Source organism: Sminthopsis crassicaudata, chromosome 1 (genome assembly GCF_048593235.1).
Source record: "Sminthopsis crassicaudata isolate SCR6 chromosome 1, ASM4859323v1, whole genome shotgun sequence".
NCBI lineage: Eukaryota > Metazoa > Chordata > Mammalia > Dasyuromorphia > Dasyuridae > Sminthopsis > Sminthopsis crassicaudata.
In genome coordinates, this window is record NC_133617.1 from 22,743,718 (window position 1) to 22,767,014 (window position 23,297).

Below are 23,297 nucleotides of genomic sequence, written 5' to 3' on the forward strand. Positions count from 1 at the left end.
GAAATAATTTCCAGAAGAGAGAATAAACATATTATAAGACCCTCAGTGGTTTACAATCACAGTAAGAGATTTGTAAGAAGTGATTAGGAATATGATCAAAGAGGAAGACAAGATGGACAAGATGAATAATATTCTTTCATTTGGAAAACTTAGGAAACAGAAAACATATTTTTTTAATTGTTTTAGTAAAAGAAGAATCCAGGAATATGTTCCAAAAGATGGGAAAAAAGCAGAGAGGAATTAAGACTGTTACAAAGTAAAAGAAACTTCACCTGTGCTTGATATAAGGTGTGGATGGCTATGCTTATAATTTATTGCAAGAAACACTGAACTATGAAAATAAAACCAACCCCAACCCAAAACTCCAAAAAAACAAAATGGAAGAAAAATGCAATGACCTAATGGATAAAAAGTTTAACTTAGCAATTGTAACTTTGAACAAGAAGTAGAAGTGACACGGTCAGAGGCACAACATGAACGCAGATCAACCAGTTGCCAAGGCCAGCATTCTAATTACTACACACCATGCTGCCTTTCTTTAAAATCTATGATTTAAAATGAGAAATGCTTTAGCTATTCCAAATTAGTTAACATGAATAGCTGAATGTTTGAATACTAAAATTCTGTATTGAGCAATACTGCTTAAAATTTTTTAAAATTATTTTTATTTCTTTAATTTAAATTAAAACTTTCCTAATTACTTCCATCACTTCCTTATATTGTATACTGAAACACAGTTTATCCTTTTCATAATAACACAAGGCCATTATTAAACATCAATTCTGTATACAGTAATAGCCTTAGGATCTGTTGAGATACACATACTTATGAAACTTATACTTTGTTTTGAAAAGGTATGTTAACTTTAGTGACACTAAGTGGCAAAGTAGATAGGGTACCAGGCTATGAGTCAGAAAGATTCATCTTCATGGGTTCAAATTTAGCCTTAAACATTTACTAGCTACATGACCCTAGGCAATTCAGTTAACCCTATTTGTCCCAGAGTTTCCTCATCTGTAAAAGGAGCCATAGAAAGAAATGGCAAACCACTCCACTAGCTTTGGCCAAGAAACCCTAATTAGAATCATGAAGAAAAAAAAAAAAAAAAAAGTAAAAAACAGTTTGATATTTCATACATCCTCAATTTTAGATATTTTGTGTGTGTGTGTGTGTGTGTATTCAAATGTTTTGTTGATGGCTACAAAGCTAGGAGGCACAATAGAGTGCAAGACCAGAGTTCAAACCTAGCCTCAGACACAATAGTTGTGGGACCCTAAGCAAGCCACTTTTATCCTGCTTTTCTCAGTTTCCTCACCTTTAAAATGAACTGGAGAAGAAAATGAGAAACCACTCCAATATCTTTTATCAAGAAAACTCCAAAAAGGATCATAAAGAATTGGGCACAACTGAAATGACTCAATAAAACCAGCAAAGCTATCATGTAGCGAAAAATTATCTATTCAGGCAATAAAAAGGAAACAAAAGACAGGAGCAAACAGAATAACAACAAAAATATTTGTTAGAATCATATCTGAAGCAGAGGAATTTGTACCAATTCAACAGAAAGAGCTGGAATAAAACCGATTAAGCAAAAGCTGAATGCAAAGAAGCACAAGCTGCAGTCATGATTTCCAATAAGAAAATCAATCCCAGATTTCTCTTTGAAGGGCAGAGCTGGGGCTTTCAAATACTCACCTCTATCTGCAGCCCTGAATCCACATGAGGCACAAGAAACAGAGAGGAAGTGGCTGCAAGGATGACAAAGGGAGTAGGACTGTGAAGTTGCTGAGCAGACCACAGAAAGGAGGTCCAGGAGTGTACAGTTATGAAGAGGTAATCACTGGTGTGAAAATTTTAACCAGGTGGAGGACTGAAGTAAAAATACTCACAAATAGATCCAGAAAACAAGGCTGAAAATCTTAAGTAGGACAAAGAGAAGAAAAAAATTAGAAAATACCTTGCACTGAATGTGCCATATCTGTATTTCTATTATCTGTGTTACAAGTGTAATATAGTCTCCCTATTAGAGCATAAGGTGAAGGGACTGCAAGTTGGTCTCTTTACATTTCAGATCAATAGGGAGAATATAGTAGCATTCCCAAAGGAAACAAAAAGCAAGGCTTCAATAGGGAGAAAAAGGACCAGAGGGCAGGAAGTGAGGTTTGACAAGAGTTATCCAAGGGACAGAGGGAAGGAAGAGGGCAGTTATAAAATCAAGACAGATTCAAGAAGGAAGAAGTTGCTTGTCGTTCCAAGAAAGATGTGACAGTTATAGAAACTATTGAGTCAGATAAAACCCGCCTGTAGAGAGAATGTCCTATACAAAGTCTGACCAGAAGGAAGATTTTCTAGAATGAGTGATAATTCTAAAGTTTTTTTATTTACAGAAGACATTATGGTGATCATAAACAGAACCTGCTCAGTAAGACTGATAATCTCTCAAAAAAGATTTAGTCATCCACATGGTCTAGAAAGTATACATACTACCAAGATTATAAAATGTACTTCAATGGGCACTACTTCAGATGTTATTCCATCAGTATATTTCTCTTGGAAAACTGAACTGGTACAGAAGCTGGCAAATGAATCAAATTCAAAACTGAAAAGGATTCAGAAGTAGATTTGGGAAAATATGGGGCAGTTCAATGATCCCATGCTTCTCCAAGTTACAAAAGCTCATCTTTCTAGCAATAATATTCTTGTAGTGATGCTACCTAGATGTCTACTGATTATGAAAAACATGACATGAAAACAACAAAAGATAATGAAATAAAAATAAGGGACAGTGGACAAAGCCAATACTGACATCAGTGAAATTTTCAAACATTCAGAAGAAAGTCATCAATATATGGGGTAAATATTTTTAAAATAATTTATGGGAAGACCTAGACAAGAATCTCAAAGAATAAGAAAGAGGAGATAGGTTACCACATGCACTTGGAGAGGACTATTACATTAATGAAATGATGCCTCCATCCCGAGCAAAACTTGAGAGATAGCTAAAAAAACAGAAGGAAAACCATAACTAGAATGTTACACACTAGATGTCCTCAATAACTATTTCAGGGATCAGGATGATGGGATAAGCATGATCATTGAGTTTAAACACTTGGTCCAAAGTGTTAGTCAAATCCTCTGACTTCTGCCTTTGTCTTTGAGACCCAATTTGGTAGACCAAAGATGATATCAAAAGCAAATTTCTCTGAGAATTTGTGGAAGAAAATATAATTTAAAGTACAATTTATGTGTCCACTATAGGAAAAGTGGTAGAAGAAAAGAGAATCTGAGAAATGAATAGTTGGCTAAGAGAGTGGTATGGGGAAATGGAATTTCAATGTCTAGCTCATAGTTTAGTTAAACCTAAGGATGGATTCCTTGACAAAAATCAAATATTTCTTACAAAAACAAGAACAAAAATAAAAACACCTGAAAATATCAGAGATCATCAAATTCTGTCCACTTTTTCTCAGCAATAAATATGTTCAGTAAATGTTTATCAGTTATATGAAAATGATATAAAATAATTCTACAATCAAAGTGAATTTTTAAAAAAAGATATGGAGAGATTAGCATAGTACCTTAGGGGGTTTTGTGTTTATAAAAAAGCAAAAACAACCCTGGGATGTTTCCTGGGATGAAAACATAAGCAGCACAGCCTGAAAAACCTCTGATACAGAGGAAGACCTTTTATGGTGGGGGCCAATCTATGTATGAGTTTGTTTTTTTAAATCCTATGTGTTTCATTTTATACATTTAAAACCATTATTTTGAGAAGGGGTCCACAGGATTTGACAGATTAACAAAGGGTGAAGACCTAATATGAGAGAATACCCACAGTATTCAGCATTGGTCAAATCTGAAGAGAATCCAGGAGGTTCACAAAGAAATTGTCATTAGGACCTTGAAGGAAGTTGTAAGGAAATGGTATTATACAACCTAAAGATAGCTTAGGAAAAATGACATTCCAATCTTCAAATCTCTATAAAGGTCTAGGGCAACTAGTGGTACATAAGAAGGATAAGCAACCCTTCTCCATATCCACTTGGGAAATGGGATATAGGTAAAATGATCATATATCTTTACATTACCAAGAGACTGCAATTCTAGCCTGCCTTTACAAAACAGAAGAGTTTTTTTTAAACTATTCTGGAATGATTTCAATAGAATGGTAGAGATCTACCTGGAAGTGATAAGCAGAGTTGGGTTTTTTATCAAAGATTTATTCTTTGACATCAAAGATATTCTACTGGAATATAACATATCCTCTAATGTAGAGGAGAAAGAAAAGGAACATTGTGGTAGCATAACTGACCTCCCTGCTTCTATTACTCAAATGAAAAGTAAACCAATATTTAAAAAAAAAAAAAAAAAAAAGTTAAAGCAGGGGAAAATATGGATATATACTGATTGTGTAACCCTGGAGATGGCCTTACTATCTCTGGGTCCTACCTTCATCCACAAAACAGGAATGTTAGGCAGAGTATCTGTAAAGATAAAACTCTTATCTATGCTATCATTGGGGCCGGAAATAACCCTGTCTTTGGAAAGACTTTTTTTTTTTTTTTAATTCAAACACATTCTATCCAAACTAAATAGACTAAGTTGCTCAAATAAAGGCAAAATAATGGTTTCTAAAGCAGATTTTTCCCCATTTCAAATCAAATAAAAGAAATACCAAAACAATACCAAGAAGTTTTATATTACTCACTGTTCCTTCATTTCGACATAATCCTCCTCATCGTGCTTTGCCAAGTCAGTTTCACTAGCATCCTCAGTATCTGAAAAAAGGCAGGAGGAAGGATTAGTTGGAACTAACAATAGCAAATAAAAATTTGGTGCACACGAGTTATTTTTTGTAATTGTCTATGGAAAGCTATAGCATATAGAATGAAGTACCCTTAAGACATATTTATTTTATGAGTCTTTGGGGGCTTCCCTGCACCTCCTAATTGCAGAGCAGTATAGTCTGTCTCTACCTGAAATGGCAATATGCAAAATAGGGATCAAAAATATCTTCAAAAACAGGAGTGCACAGTACAAACCTGCCACTTCTAGCAGAAGCAACAAAAGAATTAGACCAGGAAAGGACTTTTAAATTGTTGGAGAGGAAGCAATCTGAAAAAACCTTCAATCCTTTAGGGAGCCTACACCAGCACAGACAGTCTTATCTTATACATTCCTATTATGAGCCTGACAGAGTCCACAACAGACATTCCAAAGCAAAACACCAGTAGTTCAGATTCACCCATAATCAATCAATAAGCACTTAATAAATGCTTACTATATGCCAAGCTGGTGCTAGAGATACAAATACAAAGAAACAATCCCTATTGGCTTTATATAATTTATAATTCCTATAAATCTTTTCATACTCTGTAAAGGAATATGGAGTAGGAGGGGTTATTAGTTAGGGAAAAAGCAAAATTTCTTTACAAGTAAAATGGCCAAAATTTTCTATAATTTCACCAGATTATCTCTGTTTGTCCAGACTTCAGCTGTAACATCTAAATCACTGCTCCCCCTCCTGGCCATTTAGATAAAATGTGTTTCATATTCTAGTTTAAGAGCAGACATGAACTTTCCTTCCACAAAATTATGGTAATGATGTGCTTGAGGCTTAGCCCAGCAGTAAACGAAAGAGTCGACAAACGTCCAAAGCAGTCTTACTATTGTCAATGAACAAATGTCCCTTTGGAAACCACCAAAGCCACATCTTCTGACAACCCAAATTCAGATAAACTTAAATTCTCTGCAAATTCAGGAGCAGTAAAACTAATCAATAACACCAGTCAACTCAACTTTCCTACTCCATTTGTGTACACATACAAAGACACATACAGGCACCTACTTCTAAGTTTCTTATAGCCCAGCTGCCAAGACTAAGTAGTCGGGTGCAGCGCTTTCCTATGCCCAGTTCAATTCCACTCATTTGGCCTAGTGCACTCAATAGCAACAGCTTCCTTCAAAAACTCTTCTTTACTACACCTCATCCAGGTCCTCTAAAACCTGCCTTAATACTTCCTATTTCCCTCCCTTTTGGGATCCTGCTAGCTTCTTCTCCTGGCTTTGCCACTGACTTTTCAATCCTGATATCTTACTCTCCTTTTCAGTCCTGACATTTTACTCTCCTCTACCTACTCTGCAATGCAGTGACACTGGTCTCCATGAAGCCCAACACTCTGGGTCCGAACTCAAAGCATTTTCACTGGCTATTTCCCAATGCCTGGAATGTCTTACCCCCTATATCCACCTTCTACAGTCATTCTTAATCTTAGAGCCTTCCTCTGATTAATATATCATTTGTTATTTTGCAAAACCACCAATTAAACCAGGTTTAAAAGAGTAAGCTGATTTTTTGAGAGAGAGGTAGAGATTAACAAGGCCTGGCACATAACTGGAGCTTAATTAAACACTTGTTGATTGACCCATTCCCCCTTTAGGTTTCTGTCACTTCAGGTTTTGTTTCAATTAACCATTATCTAAAAATAAGGTAAGGTCCACAGTCACAATCTGTAAGACAAGACATGCACTTGTGTCTAAGATTAATGTGGGTAAAATGCATAAAGGGAGATACCATCATGAAAAATTATGGAAAGAATACCCAACTAAGGAGGGATATAGGTAGGAGTCCAAAAATAATGGCAAGAGTTGAAAGACCAATCAACAAGTATTTATTAGGCCCCCAAGTGCAGCTAAGTGCTAGGCCAGGCCATTCCACTACAAATTAGAGCAAGGGCAGAACTTTAGACAATTAGAGTAAATCACTATAACAGGATTTAAAAACTCAAGGGAGAGGACTCAAAAATATTTAGTTCAACTTCTTCATTTTACAAGTTAGAAAATGAAGCCCCTCACAGTACAGTGACTTACCCAAGAACACAAAAAATAGTCAAATCTGGGGACAGCTAGGTGGGCAGTGGAAAGAGCACCAGCCCTGAAGTCAGGAAGACCTGAGTTCAAATGTGACCTCAGACACTTAACATTCCTAGCTGTGTGACCCTGGGCAAGTCACTTAACCCCAATTGCCTCAGCCAAAAAGTCAAATTCTGGATCTCTGCACACCCCCATAAATTAAATCTGGATTAGCAAGCTTGGGCCACTTAGCTCAATTTACAGCAAACCATAAATTATTGGAGAAATGATACTCAAATGAGTACATGTAGTTGGGTCCAGTCCTGGATATGTATTCATAAGATTTGGGTTCAAATCCCAATTAAATTAATCCTGGCTCTAAGGCTCTCCTTAGGAAGCCTAAACCCCTAGAGCCCCATTGCTGCCTGGCCATCTTGCCTCATGATGCCCACTATGTGCTGGCCCCAGGTCTGACCCTAGCATCTCCTGGCCATATCCCCATCTCTTGCTCTGAGAACACTACCCAAGTCCACAATCTCTTCCGGGAAAAGGCATGGCAAGCAGAGCTCCTGCCAAGCTTGCACCATCCTAGTCACTTCCTCTCAAGAGGCAGTGTACACAGGAAAGAGCAATGCAATTTGGAATTAAAGGAAATGAGCTCAAATTCTACTCTACCACTACCTGGAACCAAGCTTAGCATTTTACCTCCAAACCTGTTTTATTAATAAACTAAGTTTATTAGGGTCCCCTCTGGGTCTAGATCTATGGTCTCTCCTCTGACCCCCCTACTCCCAGCCCTCACTCCTTTTTATGAATTGTCTCCCCTATCAGAATATAAACTCCTAGGGTAAGGAGAGAGATGGCTAGGTGGCATAGTACATAGAGTGCCAAGCCTGACATCTGACTCATCTTTATGAATTCAATGTGGCCTCAGACCCTAGCTGGTGATCCTGAGCAGGTGTGCCTCAGTTTCCCCATCTGTAAAATAAGTTGGAGAAGGAAACAGCAAACCACACTAATCTCTCTGCCAAGAAAATACCTAATGAGGTTACAAAGAGTTGCACATGACTGAACAACAAAGCCTGAACAGCCGCAAAGATGTCTTTTAGTTTTAAGTCCAGGGAATAGTAGCAAATGACTCTGAAATAGATCAGCCATCCAGCAAATGGGGGAGAGAAAGGGAAGTCATAAGAGAGGCAGATGAGGCTAAAAACTGGAAAGCAAAAGTCCAATATGTATGTGTCACACTGTAATGAGCCATACTAGAGGAAAAGCAGGATCTGAAATCCATATTCCGGTTTTGCCATTTTCTAGCTGTGTGGCCTTAAACAAGTCATTTAACCAGGGTTTCTGTTTTCACTTCTGTAAAGAAGAAATTTGGTTTATTATTTCTGAAGTCACTAAGTATTCTAGTCTCCAAGATCTGAGGATTGCTAGTCCCTTCTCCCAGGATTTAATCAAGGAATCTCAGAATTAAAAAGACTCTCAGAGATTACCAAATACAACCCATACCTGAATAAAAATTCACTTAATATCATAGCCAACAAAGAGACCCCAAAGCTTCTTCAAGAAGCCAGCCAAATCCTGGATTCCAGATCCTGGGGGCTAGAGCAGAGGAAGCTATTCCATTCTTGGCACTCTCTCATTAGGAGGTTCTTTAAAAGCCCAGTTTGCCTCTTTGCAGGTTCTACTCACAGCTCCAGACTTCTGCCTTTTGTGGTCACTCAGTTATTTGCACTTAATGCTTTAAAGCAACCCTTTAAAATAAAAAGATAAAAGCTTTCAGATTTATAAAGCACTTTACATTTATTTTCTCATTTGAGCCAAATAACATTCAGAGGGTCAAGCTATTATTATGCAAATTTACAGAGGACAGTGAGGTAGGCAGAGGCAGTGACTTGCCCAGGATCATACAACTAAATATCAAAGACAATTGAATTCAGGTCCTGCCTTCGATTTCCTAAGCTCTAGCCACTGTGTCACCCAGAAGAAATCCACTCCCATTTCCAGATGAAGAATGAAAGCCCTTCAAGTATTAAAAGCCAAATTATTCAAGTATTTACTATACATCTTCCCACTAGGCAAGGTTCTGGGGATTCTTTGGGTTTTGCAAGGACCTGTGCAGAGTACTCCTGTGGGGGACTTTCCCTTACACAAAGGAATACACAACTGCAGGGAGTCTCCAGCACTTAAAAGGGGAGCTGAGAGGAAAGAACCCCACCCAGAACTAGTCCATCACCCAGATTGTTTCTATAACTAAGTAAGATTAAAGAGAGGTGCCTTAAAGCAGGGCTTCTTAAACTTTTTCAACCTCACGAATATAAAATAGATTTATAAATAAGACACTTATTGATGACAAATGGTAATTTCAAAACCTACAAGGGGTCTCAAACCAGTTTAAGAAGATAGAACTTAAGGCATAGAGAGATTAAGTGACCAGCCCAGAGTCACACAGTCAGAATAAACCATCATTAGAATCCAGATTCCCTATTTCACCCACCCTCTTCAGTCACTGCAATAGGTCTAGATCTTGCCACCTCCTCATCCACCTCGTAGTAACAATAATTATAGTTAACATTTATATAGCACCTACTACGTGTAAGGAATTATACAAATATTTAGTCCTCACCACAACCTTGGGAGGCAGGTGCTATTATTATAGTCATCTCTGATTTTATTCAATCATTTTCAGTCATCCCTTGTCCCATTTGGGTTTTTTGGTTATTTTTATTTTATTTATTATTATTATTTACAAAAACACTGGCTTGCCATCTCCTCCAGCTCATTTTACGATCAGAGGGGACCTGCCCAGGGTCACATGGCTAGGAAATGCCAACTTGGAATTCAGCTCTTCCTGACTCCAAGCCCAGCGTCTATCTACTGGGCCACGCCGCTTTTGTTTATTTTTCACATTCAAATGTTTTCTGTGGTTTTAAATTTTTACTGAAGTGACACAAATGCCCCAGTGCTGAAAAAAGCTTACATTCTTAACACATATCTCATCACCCCAGAACCAGGTTCACAGCAAGAACTTTAATAAATGATTGTGGATGGCTGAGTATACGAGGGAAACACTGTAACTCGTCATGTATACAAAGTAAATACTTTCCTTCAGGACCTAATTTATGGCGGGCAGAAATTAACAAAGTAAATACAAAATAATGGGGAGACACTAACAGCTGGTGGGGGAAGGGCCCCGAGTCGCAGCTCCCCATCCCCCACCCCCGTTTCAACTCCCTTTTGTTAGGTGTTCTCCCCATTAGAATGTAAGCTCCCGGAGGGCAGACAGTCTTTGTTTTGCTTTTATTAGGATTCCTAAAGCCTGGGTCAGGGAACCAGTCGGGAGAACAGTGAGCGTTCAATAAATGCTAGTGGTCGGACCTAGAAAGTAGCTTTTAGAGATAAACGGATTAAAAACTGGCGACCATAAAAGGCTCCGTAGAAAGGACGGGTCTCATTTTCCTAAACTGTAAAAAGGGGCGAGTTGCGGCGACAAGGTCTCTGGGGTGCCTTCTCGCTTTCACCCGACAGGTCTCGGGTCCTTGGGACCCAGAATTAAAATCTGAGGACCTCTCTCCCCCCCCAAAGAGCTCGGACCGACCCAGAAACACAAAGTTTTGTCGAGGCTGCCGCCCTCCCACCCTCGGACCCCACTTGGACAACGGCTGCTCAGCCGGCGGCTAGGAGAGCGCGCTGCAGGCGTGGGGGCCGGCGTGGGCAAAGGCGCCGAGGCTGGACGCCCGGCTTTCGCGGCCGCTCTCGCTCGCTCCCCTCCCCCGGCCCGGCAGGCGGCACCTTCGTCGGACTCGCGGCCGCGGCAGCTCCGCTCGTCGTCCTCGGCGCTCTCCAACTCCTCCTCCTCCTCCGGGTAGTACTCCGGGGCGGGTGGCGCTCCGGCCGGGGCCGGGGCCAGCAGCCCGGCCGCGCTCATACCGCCGCGGCCCGGGCCCCGGGGCTGTGGGAGGTGTCGGCCTCGGGCTCACGGGCGCGGAGGGAGCCCAGGGAGCAGCGGCTTCTGCCGCCGCCGCCGCCGCCACCTCCTCCTCCTCAGGCGCCGCCGCCGCCGCTTTCAAGCTCCGCCCCCGGCGCTCGCGCTCGGCAACGGGGGCCTCGCGCGGCTGCTTCCGGGTCATGGGCTGTCCGACGCACGCCTGATTCCCACCGGCCTCTACCCTCTCTCACATTCCCCCTCCCCCATCCTAGAAAAGCTGCCACTGCCGAGCTCGAAGCCCCGGTCCCTTACCCGAGTTCATGACGCCTCTCGCACCCAGCAGCGCCGCGTCCGCGCGGACGGCTCCCGCAGCCTCGGGGGTGGGGACTCATGAATATGCATGAGCAGGCGAAGCGGTGCCCCGCGGAGCTGTCAGGACCCCGCTCCTCCTCCTTCTGCCCGCCCCTCCCTGGCCTTCCCTCCTTTGAGCTCTGACACACTTCTCCCTGAGCGGCCACGAGGCGGCGCCGGAGCCCGCGCTGGGAGTCACGATCAAGATCACAGCCTAGGCCTTCGCCCCAGCAGCTCCAAGTTCAAGTTCACTCGGGCGGGAAGTGGGGAGGGGTAGATTAAAGGAAAAGGGCTCCTGGGATGCCTGCGGGGCTACTCTCTCGGACCGCCGGCGGGCTTCGGGAATGGCCGCTCCGCTGGCCTCGGCCAGACCCCCTCTTTCCCGGTCTGGGAAATGGGCTCGCTAATTCCGGAGCACCCTCCTAAAGCGGCTGCCCAGCGCTACAATACATAAATGCAGTGCTCGGGATTATAATAAAGCTGGGGGTCCCGAAGAACCCGGGCTCTAACAAGATCGCTGCCAGGTCGGAACGCCCAGAAGGGCTGCGAAGGACCGCAGCGACCCTAAGTGGTCAGACAAGCCAAGGCCCCCAGGGAACCGGTGCCTGCCCTCGGGAAGTGCCCTTCTGCTTAGGGCGGTGGGGCCGGAAATAGTAAAGGGAACGGAGCAGATCCCGCGTGCAGCATGCTTGCAGGGGCTGCACCCAGATCCTGTGGGCCGGGGCACAGGGGAGGCTGCAGTATAACCTCAAACACTGGCTAGCTCAGTGACCCCGGGCAAGTCAGTAACTGACTCAAGCTTCCCCTTCTGTAAAATGGGGACAACAATGGCATCTAGTGAGAGAAATGGAAAATGCTTTAGCCAAGTGCCCCCCACATAGTAAGCAAAATACAAATTCTAGCAATTCTGTCGTTATCCACGTCATTCTTATTATTATGGGAAGGGGAAGACGCCCGACCTGGAATGGCCTCGTGAAGGAGTGGTCATCTGTGACCTTCAAAGAGAACTTCAAAGAGGCCGCAGTAGGTACTGAGGGGGACAAGTCACTTACTAGCCCCCTTAGTAACTGACATTTATGTACCACTTTAAGGTTTACAATGTATTTGACTATCTCTCGGCAGCCCCACAACAACCTGGAGAAGCAGATCCTCCCACATTTATAGTCTCCATTTTCTATCCATTTTAAACCCCACTTTTGAAAACCAAAACTGAAGGCTCCAAGAGACTCCATTAGATTGTGAATTCCTTATAGGAATGTTGGAGGAGGGGCTTATTTTGTATCCCTGAGATTTAGCACAGTACCAGGTATACAACAGGAGTTTAATAAATGCTTCTAGACTTGACTGACCCGTCCAGAGTTAGAGATAGTAAGAGGCAGAATCTGGAGGACTGACTCTCACTTCAAAGCACCATAGGCCTCCATCCCCCCCCCCCCCCACCCTCTCAGCTGAGGCATTCTAAGTTCTATGGCCCCACCCAGCCCTTGATTCTGAGTCACAGAATCAGAAAATTAAAAAGTTTTTGCTTCCCATTTAACTGTTTTAAATATCAGGAGTTTATTAAAGGGTAAACAACAGATAAATATCAAGGCTTTATTAACAACCCAATTCAAACAATCAAAAACCTCCTACCTTCAAGGGTGCAGAGAGAAAAGGGGGAAGGGACAAGAAAAGGGGAGAAAAAGCTAGATAGGTATGTTTCCTGGCCCATTTTACAAAGGGGAGAGGGGGAGAAGAGCCCTAGGTTGCACAGTGGTTAGAGCACCAAGCCTAGAAGCTAGCAGTATGCCCCTAGGCAAGTCACTTTACTCTGTAGACCTGTTTCCACATCTGTAAAATGAGCTGGGAAAGGAAATGGCAAACCTCTACTGTTCCTTAACCAAGAAAATCTGCAAATGGGGTCACAAAAGTCAGAAACGACTGAACTTCAAACAAACTCAGTGATCCCTGTCAATCAGGGTTAACTGGGAGACCTTGTTGCACTTATTAGAACAAATTAATGTGGGTATTTTCCTTAGAAAGTAAGGTTATACGTTAAAGCTTAAATTTCATCCTGATTGTTTATTTTACTTATGATCTAATGCAGAGCTGGCAGAAGCAAATATTTGCTAATTCTTTTATTAAGTGGCCTGGCAGGGGGCCTCAGATAATCCAGTCCCAACCTTTCATAGGACAGATAAGGAAACTGCAGCCTATGAGAAAAGCTAAGTGGCTTAGCCCAAGGTCAAGGCAAAGTTGTAACAAAATGACACACAATTTACCATGAACATATCTTCATAGATGTTTGTACCAACTTTACTTTTAAAAGGGGGAGGAAGGGGCTAATTTGAGAGGGAAAAATGAAACAGTAACTAGTAAAGACAGGGATAGAGAACCCAGGGATTCTGAATTCCTAACCATGCCTCTCTCCATACTAACCCACTTGGCTTTTCAACATGCAGAACTTTTCTTCCAGTTCCCTTTGTTTTGAGATTGCAGTTTCTTGTCTTGTTCCAATTTAAACTCGAGTCCCTTCTGATAGTGTCACCATGGATGTGTCTGCCCAGAAAATATAGTCAAGCATAATCTTGTCCACAATTGGATGACTCTTAAGTAAATATTCTAATGCTACAGGCTTTTTGGGGGGGAATTTCTGAAATTGTAACAATGCCACTAAATCAATGTTGATCTTAGGGCTCACCACCCCACTTTTCTATTTTTAAATTTGAGGTTCTGAAATTTGCTTAGGGACTAGAGAGAGAGGGAAAGGGAGAGAGAGGGGGGAGGGAGGGAAGGAGGGAAAGGGGACAGAGAGAGAGAGAGAGAGAGAGAGAGAGAGAGAGAGAGAGAGAGAGAGAAAGAATGAGAGTATCCTATTACCATCTAAATTCCTTATCAAGTGCTTTCATCTTATCATAAACAACTCACATCGTCCCCAAAATGGATTTTCCCAATGTCTATGCTCCACATTATCTTTGATGTAATATCTCAAGAAATCACTTAAAGCCCTTTTCTTCATAATCATCCAAAATAATACTCAAACTCTCTCCTTGGAAAGGGTGACTTCCCTTTCTTTAAAAACCAATTTCAATGAAAGTTTTGCTACCACTGGTTTCTATCTAGAACAAATCTATACCTCAAATAAAAACTTTGATTTAAAGAGGAAGAGAATAAGATTTTAAAGTAGTTGCAGAATGTTTTAAATGCCTATATATATATTTTTTTCTAAACTTGAAAAGCATATGGCATCTTAAAAAAACCAACCAAACAAACAAAAAACGGATCACAATGGACAAACCTGATTAATGGCAGAGATTAACAAATGCATATTTATCAAGGCTTATAACATACAGTGGAATTTGTACTGAAATAGATTAAAAGTAGAGTGCTCTAAGTGGATACATGAGTGTCCAAGCTTGCTGCAATATTACAACTTGAGGATGGAGATTGCTAATTTTTTTTTTTTTTTTGAGGATACTGACTCAAAGGCAACCTGCTTAAAAAAAAAAAAAAGTACATCTAATATCTAAGAAATGGGTAGGATGGATCAGTTCTAAAAAATCAGCCCACCTGCCATCTGGGGGGGAGGGGAAGGAGGGAAAAAATTAGAACAAAAGGTTTGGCAATTGTCAATGTTGTAAAATTACCCATGCATATCTCTGATAAATAAAAACTATTATTAAAAAAAAAAAAAAAAAAAGAACCAGCCCAGAATGCAGTATAACACGGCTTGGTTCAAGATGGGACGCCCTGGGGTTATCAATTACAGAACTTTCTCAAAAAAAAGGGATTGGACCTTAGGGGTGGAGGAAGAAAAAGGAAAGAGGAACAAAAAGGAGGAGAAAGGAGGAGAGGAAAGCGGTAGGAAAATGGAGTGAGAACTTTCGAATACAAACTCAGGGGGGAGGGTGGGGGGGGGAGAAACTTGGTTACAACATAACAGTTACATTGTATATTGTAGCGCTGTTTATTTGGAAATTGAATACAATTTTGCCAAAGGTCACTCACTAGTTACAGAATGTTCCTTTCCCACCATTGCTCCCTCCCTATATAGTGGATGACACGGTTCAATACGTACAACTTGACCGTGAGGGATGCTAGGAAACGCAATCCTGCCGAGCTCAGGGGACTAGGGAGGAGAGAAGAAAAGGGAGGGGGGAGGAAGAGAGAAAAAAAGAAAGGAAAGGAGAGGAGCGAGAACCCCCCCCCCCTCCGCCGGATGCATTAATTTGCCCGAGGAGCAGCAAAGACCAGGTTCTAAGTTCAGCCCCCGAGCCTTTATCCTCCTCCGGGTGCTCGCTCCGAGGGTCTCTCCCGACCCCCGGATAAATGGGAAGCTGCTCACTAATACCTGCACCCACTTACCTCCCAGGGTCTTAAAGGGCCCGCGTCCAGGAAGCCCTGGGAAGTCCTCGGCAGACTAGGGAGATACAGGATGTCAAAGCACCTTTTGCACGTGATGCCCCGGGCCGGCGGGCGGGAGGGCTGCCTTCGGCCTCAGCTGCCCCCGGAAGACAGCCCCAAAGCGCTGGGCCGGACCCAGGGTCCCCAGGGGCAGCCCAGGGCATCTTCAGCCCAGGTCGTAACCTAGGACCTGGGCCGGGGGTGGGGGAGGCGAGAGGAGCGCAGTAACCTTTGACCCCAGCAGAAGCGTGAGCGCAAAGCCGCATCTCTAGGGCTCCGAACTGGAGAGGCGGGGCTTCGCCAGCCCGGGCCCCAGCCCTAGCGCAGCACGATTGGCCTCCGCGAATCCCGGAGCTCCATCGACTACTCCGCCGAGAATAGACCGAATGAATAGAGCACCGACAGATCGAGAAGCCCGCTCTAGGACCTGGAGCACGCAGGGGAGGCGAGCGGAGCGTCGATCGATCGGCCGGCCGCAGGCGTGGTGGGGGAGTGTCCACGGCGGGGGCGGGGCGCGGCGGGGGCTCGGTGTTCTCGGGTGCGATTGGCCGAGCCTGGCAGGAGCCGCACCTCGGACAGCAGCAGCGGCAGCCGAAGGAGGAGGAGGGAAGGAGGAGGAGGAGAAGGAGGTGGAGGAGGAGGAGGAGGAGGAGCGGGGGACCAGGGACCGGCGGCGACAACGACAGCGGAGCAAGAGAGACCGGCCAGCCCCGGACCTAGCTCGGGACGTACGATCCAGAACCCAGTCCGGCGCGCAGTTTCGCACCAGGTGAGAAGGAGCCGAAGAGCCCGGGGCGGGACGGGGGCGGGACGGGGGGCGGGCGGGGCGGAGACCCCCGAGGGGGCGGGGACTGGAGGCTAAAGTGCAGAGACCCCCGTGGGGACCCGGAGAGGGCAGGTGACAGTCGGAGACCCCCGAGTGCAGCAGGAGTAGAAGGAGACTCTTGAGAGGGGCAGTGACAGCCAGAGACCCCCGAGAGAGGAAGTGACAGCCAGAGACCCCCGAGAGAGGCAGTGACAGCCAGAGACCCCCGAGAGAGGCAGTGACAGCCAGAGACCCCCGAGAGAGGCAGTGACAGCCAGAGACCCCCGAGAGAGGAAGTGACAGCCAGAGACCCCCGAGAGAGGCAGTGACAGCCAGGGACCCCCGAGAGAGGCAGTGACAGTCAGGGACCCCCGAGAGAGGCAGTGACAGCCAGGGACCCCCGAGAGGGGCAGTGACAGCCAGGGACCCCCGAGAGGGGCAGTGACAGCCAGGGACCCCCGAGAGGGGCAGTGACAGCCAGGGACCCCCGAGAGGGGCAGTGACAGCCAGGGACCCCCGAGAGGGGCAGTGACAGCCAGGGACCCCCGAGAGGGGCAGTGACAGCCAGGGACCCCCGAGAGGGGCAGTGACAGCCAGGGACCCCCGAGAGGGGCAGTGACAGCCAGGGACCCCCGAGAGAAACAGTGACAGCCAGGGACCCCCGAGAGAAACAGTGACAGCCAGGGACCCCCGAGAGAGTCAGTGACAGCCAGGGACCCCCGAGAGAAACAGTGACAGCCAGGGACCCCCGAGAGAGTCAGTGACAGCCAGGGACCCCCGAGAGAAACAGTGACAGCCAGGGACCCCCGAGAGATACAGTGACAGCCAGGGACCCCCGAGAGAAACAGTGACAGCCAGGGACCCCCGAGAGAAACAGTGACAGCCAGGGACCCCCGAGAGAAACAGTGACAGCCAGAGACCCCCGAGAGAGTCAGTGACAGCCAGGGACCCCCGAGAGAAACAGTGACAGCCAGGGACCCCCGAGAGAAACAGTGACAGCCAGGGACCCCCGAGAGAGGCAGTGACAGCCAGGGACCCCCGAGAGAAACAGTGACAGTCAGGGACCCCCGAGAGAAACAGTGACAGCCAGAGACCCCCGAGAGGGACAGTGACAGCCAGAGACCCCTGAGAGGGGTAGTGACAGCCAGGGACCCCCAAGAGAGGCAGGAACAACAGGAGACCCCCGAGAGGGGCAGTGACAGCCAGGGACCCCCGAGAGGGGCAGTGACAGCCAGGGACCCCCGAGAAGGACTGTTACAGCCAGAGACTCCCGAGAGGGGCTGTGACAGTAAGGGGTCCCCAACGTGCTATGGCAGGAGGTTCTAGATAGGGACTGACAAATGGAGATCCCCCTCCAACCGAGGGCTGTGATGTGAGGGGTCGCCAGAGTGGGACAGGAGCTTGGAGAGATTCATAAGAAGGGCAGGGCAGCAGGGGCTGCTACTTAAAGAGACTCTTGCTAGGAACTGGGATGGTCTAAGATCGGAGATGGGGCTTTGACAGGAAGGGTCCTTGGAAAGGGACAAGGAGAGGCTGTGACAGAGACACCAGGAGTGACAGTGACAACTTGAAGCCTCTAAGAGGGGTTCTGTGACAAGAGAGGACTGACATGTATAATGAAAGACACCCTCCCAGAGAGGCTGTGCAGGCTAACCCTCCCCACCCCCAGAGGAGCTGGTACGAGAAAACCTGGGGGGGGGGGGACAGGATGGAGACATCCCCAATCAGAGATCCTAGCACTGACAAGACCCCTATGAGACTGTTAGGAGCCTGTGACAACCAGAGATCTCCCTCCTCTCAGGGACTAAGGACCAAAGTCTTGAGTAGGGAACCTTTGGTCTTTGGGATTTCTAAAAGAGACTAACAAGACCCGACCCTAAGAAAGTCTATAACTGGGTGAGCCCCCAGAACTCTGGGATGCTTGAGACTCCCACAGAAGGAGGTGACAGTGGCAGAAGCCGGGACTGGACACCATAGAAATGAGCAAGGACAGTGAAAGACCTGAGGAGAGAAGTCCCGAAGGAGTGGGGATGGTGGAGTCCCCCAGAAGAATCTGGGGCAGCCTGAGAACTCTGGGAAGAGCTAAGACAGGAAGAGACCCGGGAGAGGTAGAGAGCACTGGAGACCTGGGGGACGCGACTCCCGGAAAGAGCTGGACAGTAGAACTCCTCCCCCTCCCCCCTCCCAGAGGTGTGAAAGGGAGAGGACTGTTAACTGTCTTCAAACAAGCTAGACAGCTATGTGTTAATAGACTGATACCGCCCCCCCCCCAGGGGCTGAGACCTCTCGGAGGAGCTGGGATACACTGAGATGAGTGTAAACACCCCAGGAAGTCAGAATGCCTGGGGCTAGAATAGCTGGAAAGGGATGGCCTAGGGGATCTGAGAGAAGACTCTCTACCGGGACTGTTTGGGGGGGATCTGGGCAAGGAATTCCTTCCCCCCCCCCCCATTCAGGGTTGTGTCTGTGGGTCGGGCCCTGGGAGAGGGTTTGAGGGCAGGAGATCCTCCTCAAGGAACTCTTAAAAACAATCAGGGGGGAAAAAAAGTGATAGAATGTCTGAGAGGAAGAGGCTGATGGGAGTCTGAAGAAGGACCCTAGCCAGAGGGCCTGTTTTTATTAGAATAATGGGACAGAGCTAAGCAGGGAAGGAGAGGGGAGATTTGGAGGGGTGGAGACTTTACTTCAGGGGTCTGACAGGAGATTTCAAGGAAAGAGACTTTGAAAAAGGACTGAATATGAATGTGAGAATGTAAGAAATGGGGTATATTTGGAAAGAAGATAGAAGAAGCAGCCAGTTTTCCCTCTTTTTTCCCCAATGATATTGAATCTAAGGAAAAGGGGAGCCCAGGGAAAGACTGATTGTGAAGCTAAAGTTTAGACCAGAGGTTCTCAAACTATGGCCCACGGGCCAGATGCGGCCGCCGGATTATGGCAAATGGGCTGAGGGGCAGAGACAGAGGGTGAGCTTTTGTTTTTCCTATAGTCCAGCCCTCCCACAGTGTGAGAGACAATGAACTGGCCCCCTATTTAAAAAGTTTGAGGACCACTGGTCCTAGGAAGGGACTATGACAGATATTGAAAAGGGCAAACTCCAGAGAGAGGCTAAGAAAGCAGACTTTACCTCAGAATACCAGAGCTAAATGTGACAGGAGAGACTCCGTAAAAGGGGCTTCCTCAAAAAGGATTTGAGAGCAAGGTTGAAGGGCTAAATATCAGATCTGTGACTGACTGTAAAGGCTGAGATGAGGGGAAGGAAGATTCTTGGAGGTGAGAAACTTCAGATGGTAGATCTCAGTAAAGGGACCCATCTGTCAGGGAAGAGAGGGGCCAAGCCATTATCAGAGAGCAACTGTAAAGGCAGAATTTGCAGGAGCCCAGAGAGCTGTGACAATGGGTCTAATCAAAGGAGAATTGGAAAAGCGGCTTGATGCTATGGGGTGAAGGGACAAATGGGATCCCATGACGACAGGGTCCATCCAAGGTGACTGCCACAGGGAAAGAAGGTGAAGATGAATCTTAGTTTAGAGGAATTAAAGCACACACTAGGATAGGGGTTCTCAAACTACGGCCCGTGGGCCAGATGCGGCCCTCTGAGGATGTTTTTTGTGGCCTGCCAGGTTATGACAAATGGGCTGAGGGGCAGAGACAGAGTGTGAGCTTTTGTTTTTACTATAGTCCGGCCTTCCAACAGTCTGAGGGACAGTGAACTGGCCCCCTGTTTAAAAAGTCCACTGCACTAGGACATGGTGTCTGAGGTGAAAATGTCTTCAGAACATGGCAGGGACTGCTTTTTTCAGAATGAAGACTCCAGAGAGGAGCTTGAGCCTCATAGGGAGGATGATTGATCTACCAGGATCACTGGGGAGGAGATCTGACCAAAGTCTGACCTCAGAACTCCTTAGAGAATTGCAGTGTCCGAATGGAGGAGATCCTGAAGAGGAGCTAGGAAGGTAGAATGAGTTAAAAAGAAGATTTCTGGAAGAGTCTATGACTAGGGAGTCCCTGAAGATGGGACTGCAGAGAAAGGCAAGGAAAATAAATGTTAGTGTCAACCCAGGGAGGGCCTGATGAATAGAATCTGAGCTGATGATGATCCTGGATGGAATAGAGACTGGGAGTTTTTGGGAGAAATTCTTTCGAAGGAACCAAAATTGAAAGATCGGAGGGAAAGGCTCTCTCAGAGGGTACTGAGATTGGGGCAGCTAAATGGCTTAAAAAATCAGACTTGGAAGAACAAAGGAAGAACAAAATTCCAAGTTCTTTGGAATCTGGGAGTCCTCATCTACAAAATGGGTAATAGCACCTACCTCCTGGGGCTGTTGGGTCTCTCATGGGATTATGGATGGCAAGGACTTTGCAAATGTTAAAGTCCCAATGAATATGCTTGCTATTATTCAATGGTGTGGGAACCTTGGGGATAAGGGAGCATTTGGAGATGAATTTTGGAGAAGGCTTGGGCTGAGATTTAAGAGCCCCTCTGGAAGAGGGTAAGAAGGTTGTACCCGAAAGGTAGTGACTTCCAATAGTGCCTCAGCACTTCTGGGACTTAAATAATGATAACCTAGCCATTTCTAAATTCTTTCTTTTTGTCATCTCATTTGATCCTCACTATCCCTTTAAGGAAAGGGGTATTTTTCAGATGAAAGAATTGAGATGAAAAAATTATAAGTGACTTGCCCCGTGTCATAGCTTGTAAGCATCTGAGGTGGCTCAAAGTTCCTTGCACAGTTCAGATATCCTTCAACAGAATAAAAAAGACTGATGATATATGCTTATTTAAGGGAGAGGTTCATGAACCCACAGAATGCACAATGGGATAAAGGATTGAGGCCTACAGTAAAAAGGGGAGGGGGAATTTAAAAAAAAGCCACCATAAAAAGAATATGTCAGCAGGATCTGTATCTTGAGGGCCTTTGATACTGGGGAGAGACAGTGACAGCCATATGCAAGCAGGTAGGGACAGAAGGTAAAGGATCTAAGCATATCCAGAATCAATATTTTTTTTACCCCCTGAGGCTGGGGTTAAGTGACTTGCCCAGGGTCACACAGCTAGGAAGTGTTAAGTGTCTGAGACCAGATTTGAATTTGGGTCCTCCTGAATTCAGGGTTGGTGCTCCATCCACTGCGCCACCTAGCTGCCCCTCAGAATCAATATTTTTAAACAGGTTGCTGGGGACCTGGAAATTAGGCCATCTGTGTTGAAAACCAGAGATTCTGCATTTTTTGTGTGTTTCATGAACTCCCTTGACTGCCTAATTATCCCTTCCCCAGAATAAAATGCATAGGATTATCAAGGAAGCCAATTATGTTGAAACATAGTCATAAGGATATTTTAAAAGCTTCTTGAACCCTGGGTTAGTGCCCTGTTCTAGTATGTTGAGAGAGAGGGAGGAAGGCCTGAATTCTCCCCACCCCCTCCCAATGGAGAAACCAACTATCGAGATTTAAGATTGGTTAGCTTTGTTTTTATTGTTTTAGAAATAGGTCTGCTCAGCTATCTACTGAGATGGTACTAAGGCCTCCTTTGAGTCTTTCTTCAGCTTGGAAGAATGACTTGAATGTTGGGAGAAGCTTAGAAAGCTTATCCTTGACCTTGAGGCTTTACCTGAATATGGAAGGACATAAAGGGCTTCCAGATTGTCCAAATAAAGCTAAAATTGAGCTCAGACTAAGTTGGAACTGTCTTGTTTGCTCCATTTCTGCAAATTCATTTATCTAGATCTTTCTATCTCCAACACCTAGCACAAGTCTGACAATTTAATGGTACTTAATGTTGGTTTATTGATTGATTGAATGATCTGTAAAGTGGAAGTGATTCCATTTGCCCTAGCTCCAGGGATTATTATAAGGAACCTAAAGGCTATAGAAATATGAACCATATATAAGAGTTCAGAAACTCCTTTCAGATTTACAGATTAAAAGGTGTCGGGCTGCAATAGACAGATTTAAATGTGGCTTGACAATATTTAGAATCTTGACCTTCCAACTCTTGCGAACTGAAGATATTTGTAATTCCCTTTGAGCTTCCAAATAAGAGTTATCAGGCTGCTGAACTAGCAGCACTTTCCAATTAGATTTCTCCTTCTCCGAACCACAGGGGCTTGATCTGTAGGCAACATTCCAGCCCAAGTTGAGGAAGGAGATAAGCAAGCCTTTTTAAACCAGTCCTGGTGGGAGGTGGGTGAGTATCTCTTAAAAATGCTGAGACAAACAATGTAGGAACCCCCCCCCCATCCCGGAGGTGGGGATGGAGGCGAGGGAGCAGCCTCCAACTTTGATGGATGTTAAGATAAAGCTAATGACCAGGCTTGTTATGCTTGGTGCTGGAGATATGTTACTATTGGCCTGACTCCCTTATTGCCCTGACTCCCCCTTAAGTGCTGTTTTTGAATGCACGTGTGTTCTGACACTTTGGGTTATTACAATGATTTCCTACTTCTTTTGAGTAACTTCTCAGTGTTTTCCTGATCCCCTAGTTCTCTGCTTCCCTTTTGGAAAGATTGACGGATAAACAGCAGCTTTGGAAGCATTATGGGGTGAGGGAGGAGAAGGAGAGAGTCATCTAATTTCACTTCAAAATTTCCTTGACTCTCTCTTCTAAGTTGTAATTGTGTTCTTTTTGTGGGACTTTTGTTGCCCAAGCTTAGTCATGGAGAGCTTTGGATAATTGGAAAAAGGAATGTTGTGCTCTTTGCCATGGACAGAATGGAGGGGAAGAGTGCTGATTGAAATTCAGGATAAAAGTGACTGAACACAATTTTCTGGGATGAGGGAGAGGGGGTGGCAATAAAAATTGGACAAGCACTTCCCACGTACCTGATACTGAACACTTTATGTGGCTTCCGAAACCCCCAAATTCCATGTGAGTCATCACCTCCATTCTCACTGAGAATTTTCTCCCCAACTGTTAAAAAGAGATGAGGGTGTGAGGGAGGAAAGAAGCAAAAAAGGAGGGGAAATGATTTACTATAA

At 45.2% G+C, this 23,297-nt stretch overlaps 2 protein-coding genes across 8 annotated transcripts in view; one reads left to right on the forward strand and one right to left on the reverse strand.

The window, feature by feature from the left end:
• SUDS3 (SDS3 homolog, SIN3A corepressor complex component) overlaps nucleotides 1–15,756 on the reverse strand; it is a 51,055-nt gene extending 35,299 nt beyond the window's left edge. The window contains exons 1-3 of one of the 6 annotated variants that reach the window (XM_074296586.1): nucleotides 15,561–15,756; nucleotides 8,548–8,609; nucleotides 4,709–4,778 (exon numbers count right to left, since the gene is read on the reverse strand). In XM_074296586.1, the coding sequence (XP_074152687.1) occupies nucleotides 4,709–4,719 (11 nt within the window). In that variant the 5' untranslated portion in view covers nucleotides 4,720–4,778; nucleotides 8,548–8,609; nucleotides 15,561–15,756. Of the gene's footprint in view, nucleotides 1–4,708; nucleotides 4,779–8,364; nucleotides 8,506–8,547; nucleotides 8,610–10,647; nucleotides 10,942–11,095; nucleotides 11,234–13,552; nucleotides 13,673–15,478 lie in introns of those variants that run through there. The other 5 variants (XM_074296559.1, XM_074296577.1, XM_074296568.1 and 2 more) reach the window with 5 other exon arrangements.
• Nucleotides 15,757–16,053: 297 nt separating this feature from the next.
• Nucleotides 16,054–23,297, forward strand: part of TAOK3 (TAO kinase 3) — a 233,799-nt gene continuing 226,555 nt past the window's right edge. The window contains exon 1 of one of the 2 annotated variants that reach the window (XM_074296609.1): nucleotides 16,054–16,286. The gene's annotated coding sequence lies outside the window, so the exon portion shown is untranslated. The remainder of the gene's footprint in view (nucleotides 16,287–23,297) is intronic. The other variant, XM_074296628.1, reaches the window with a different exon arrangement.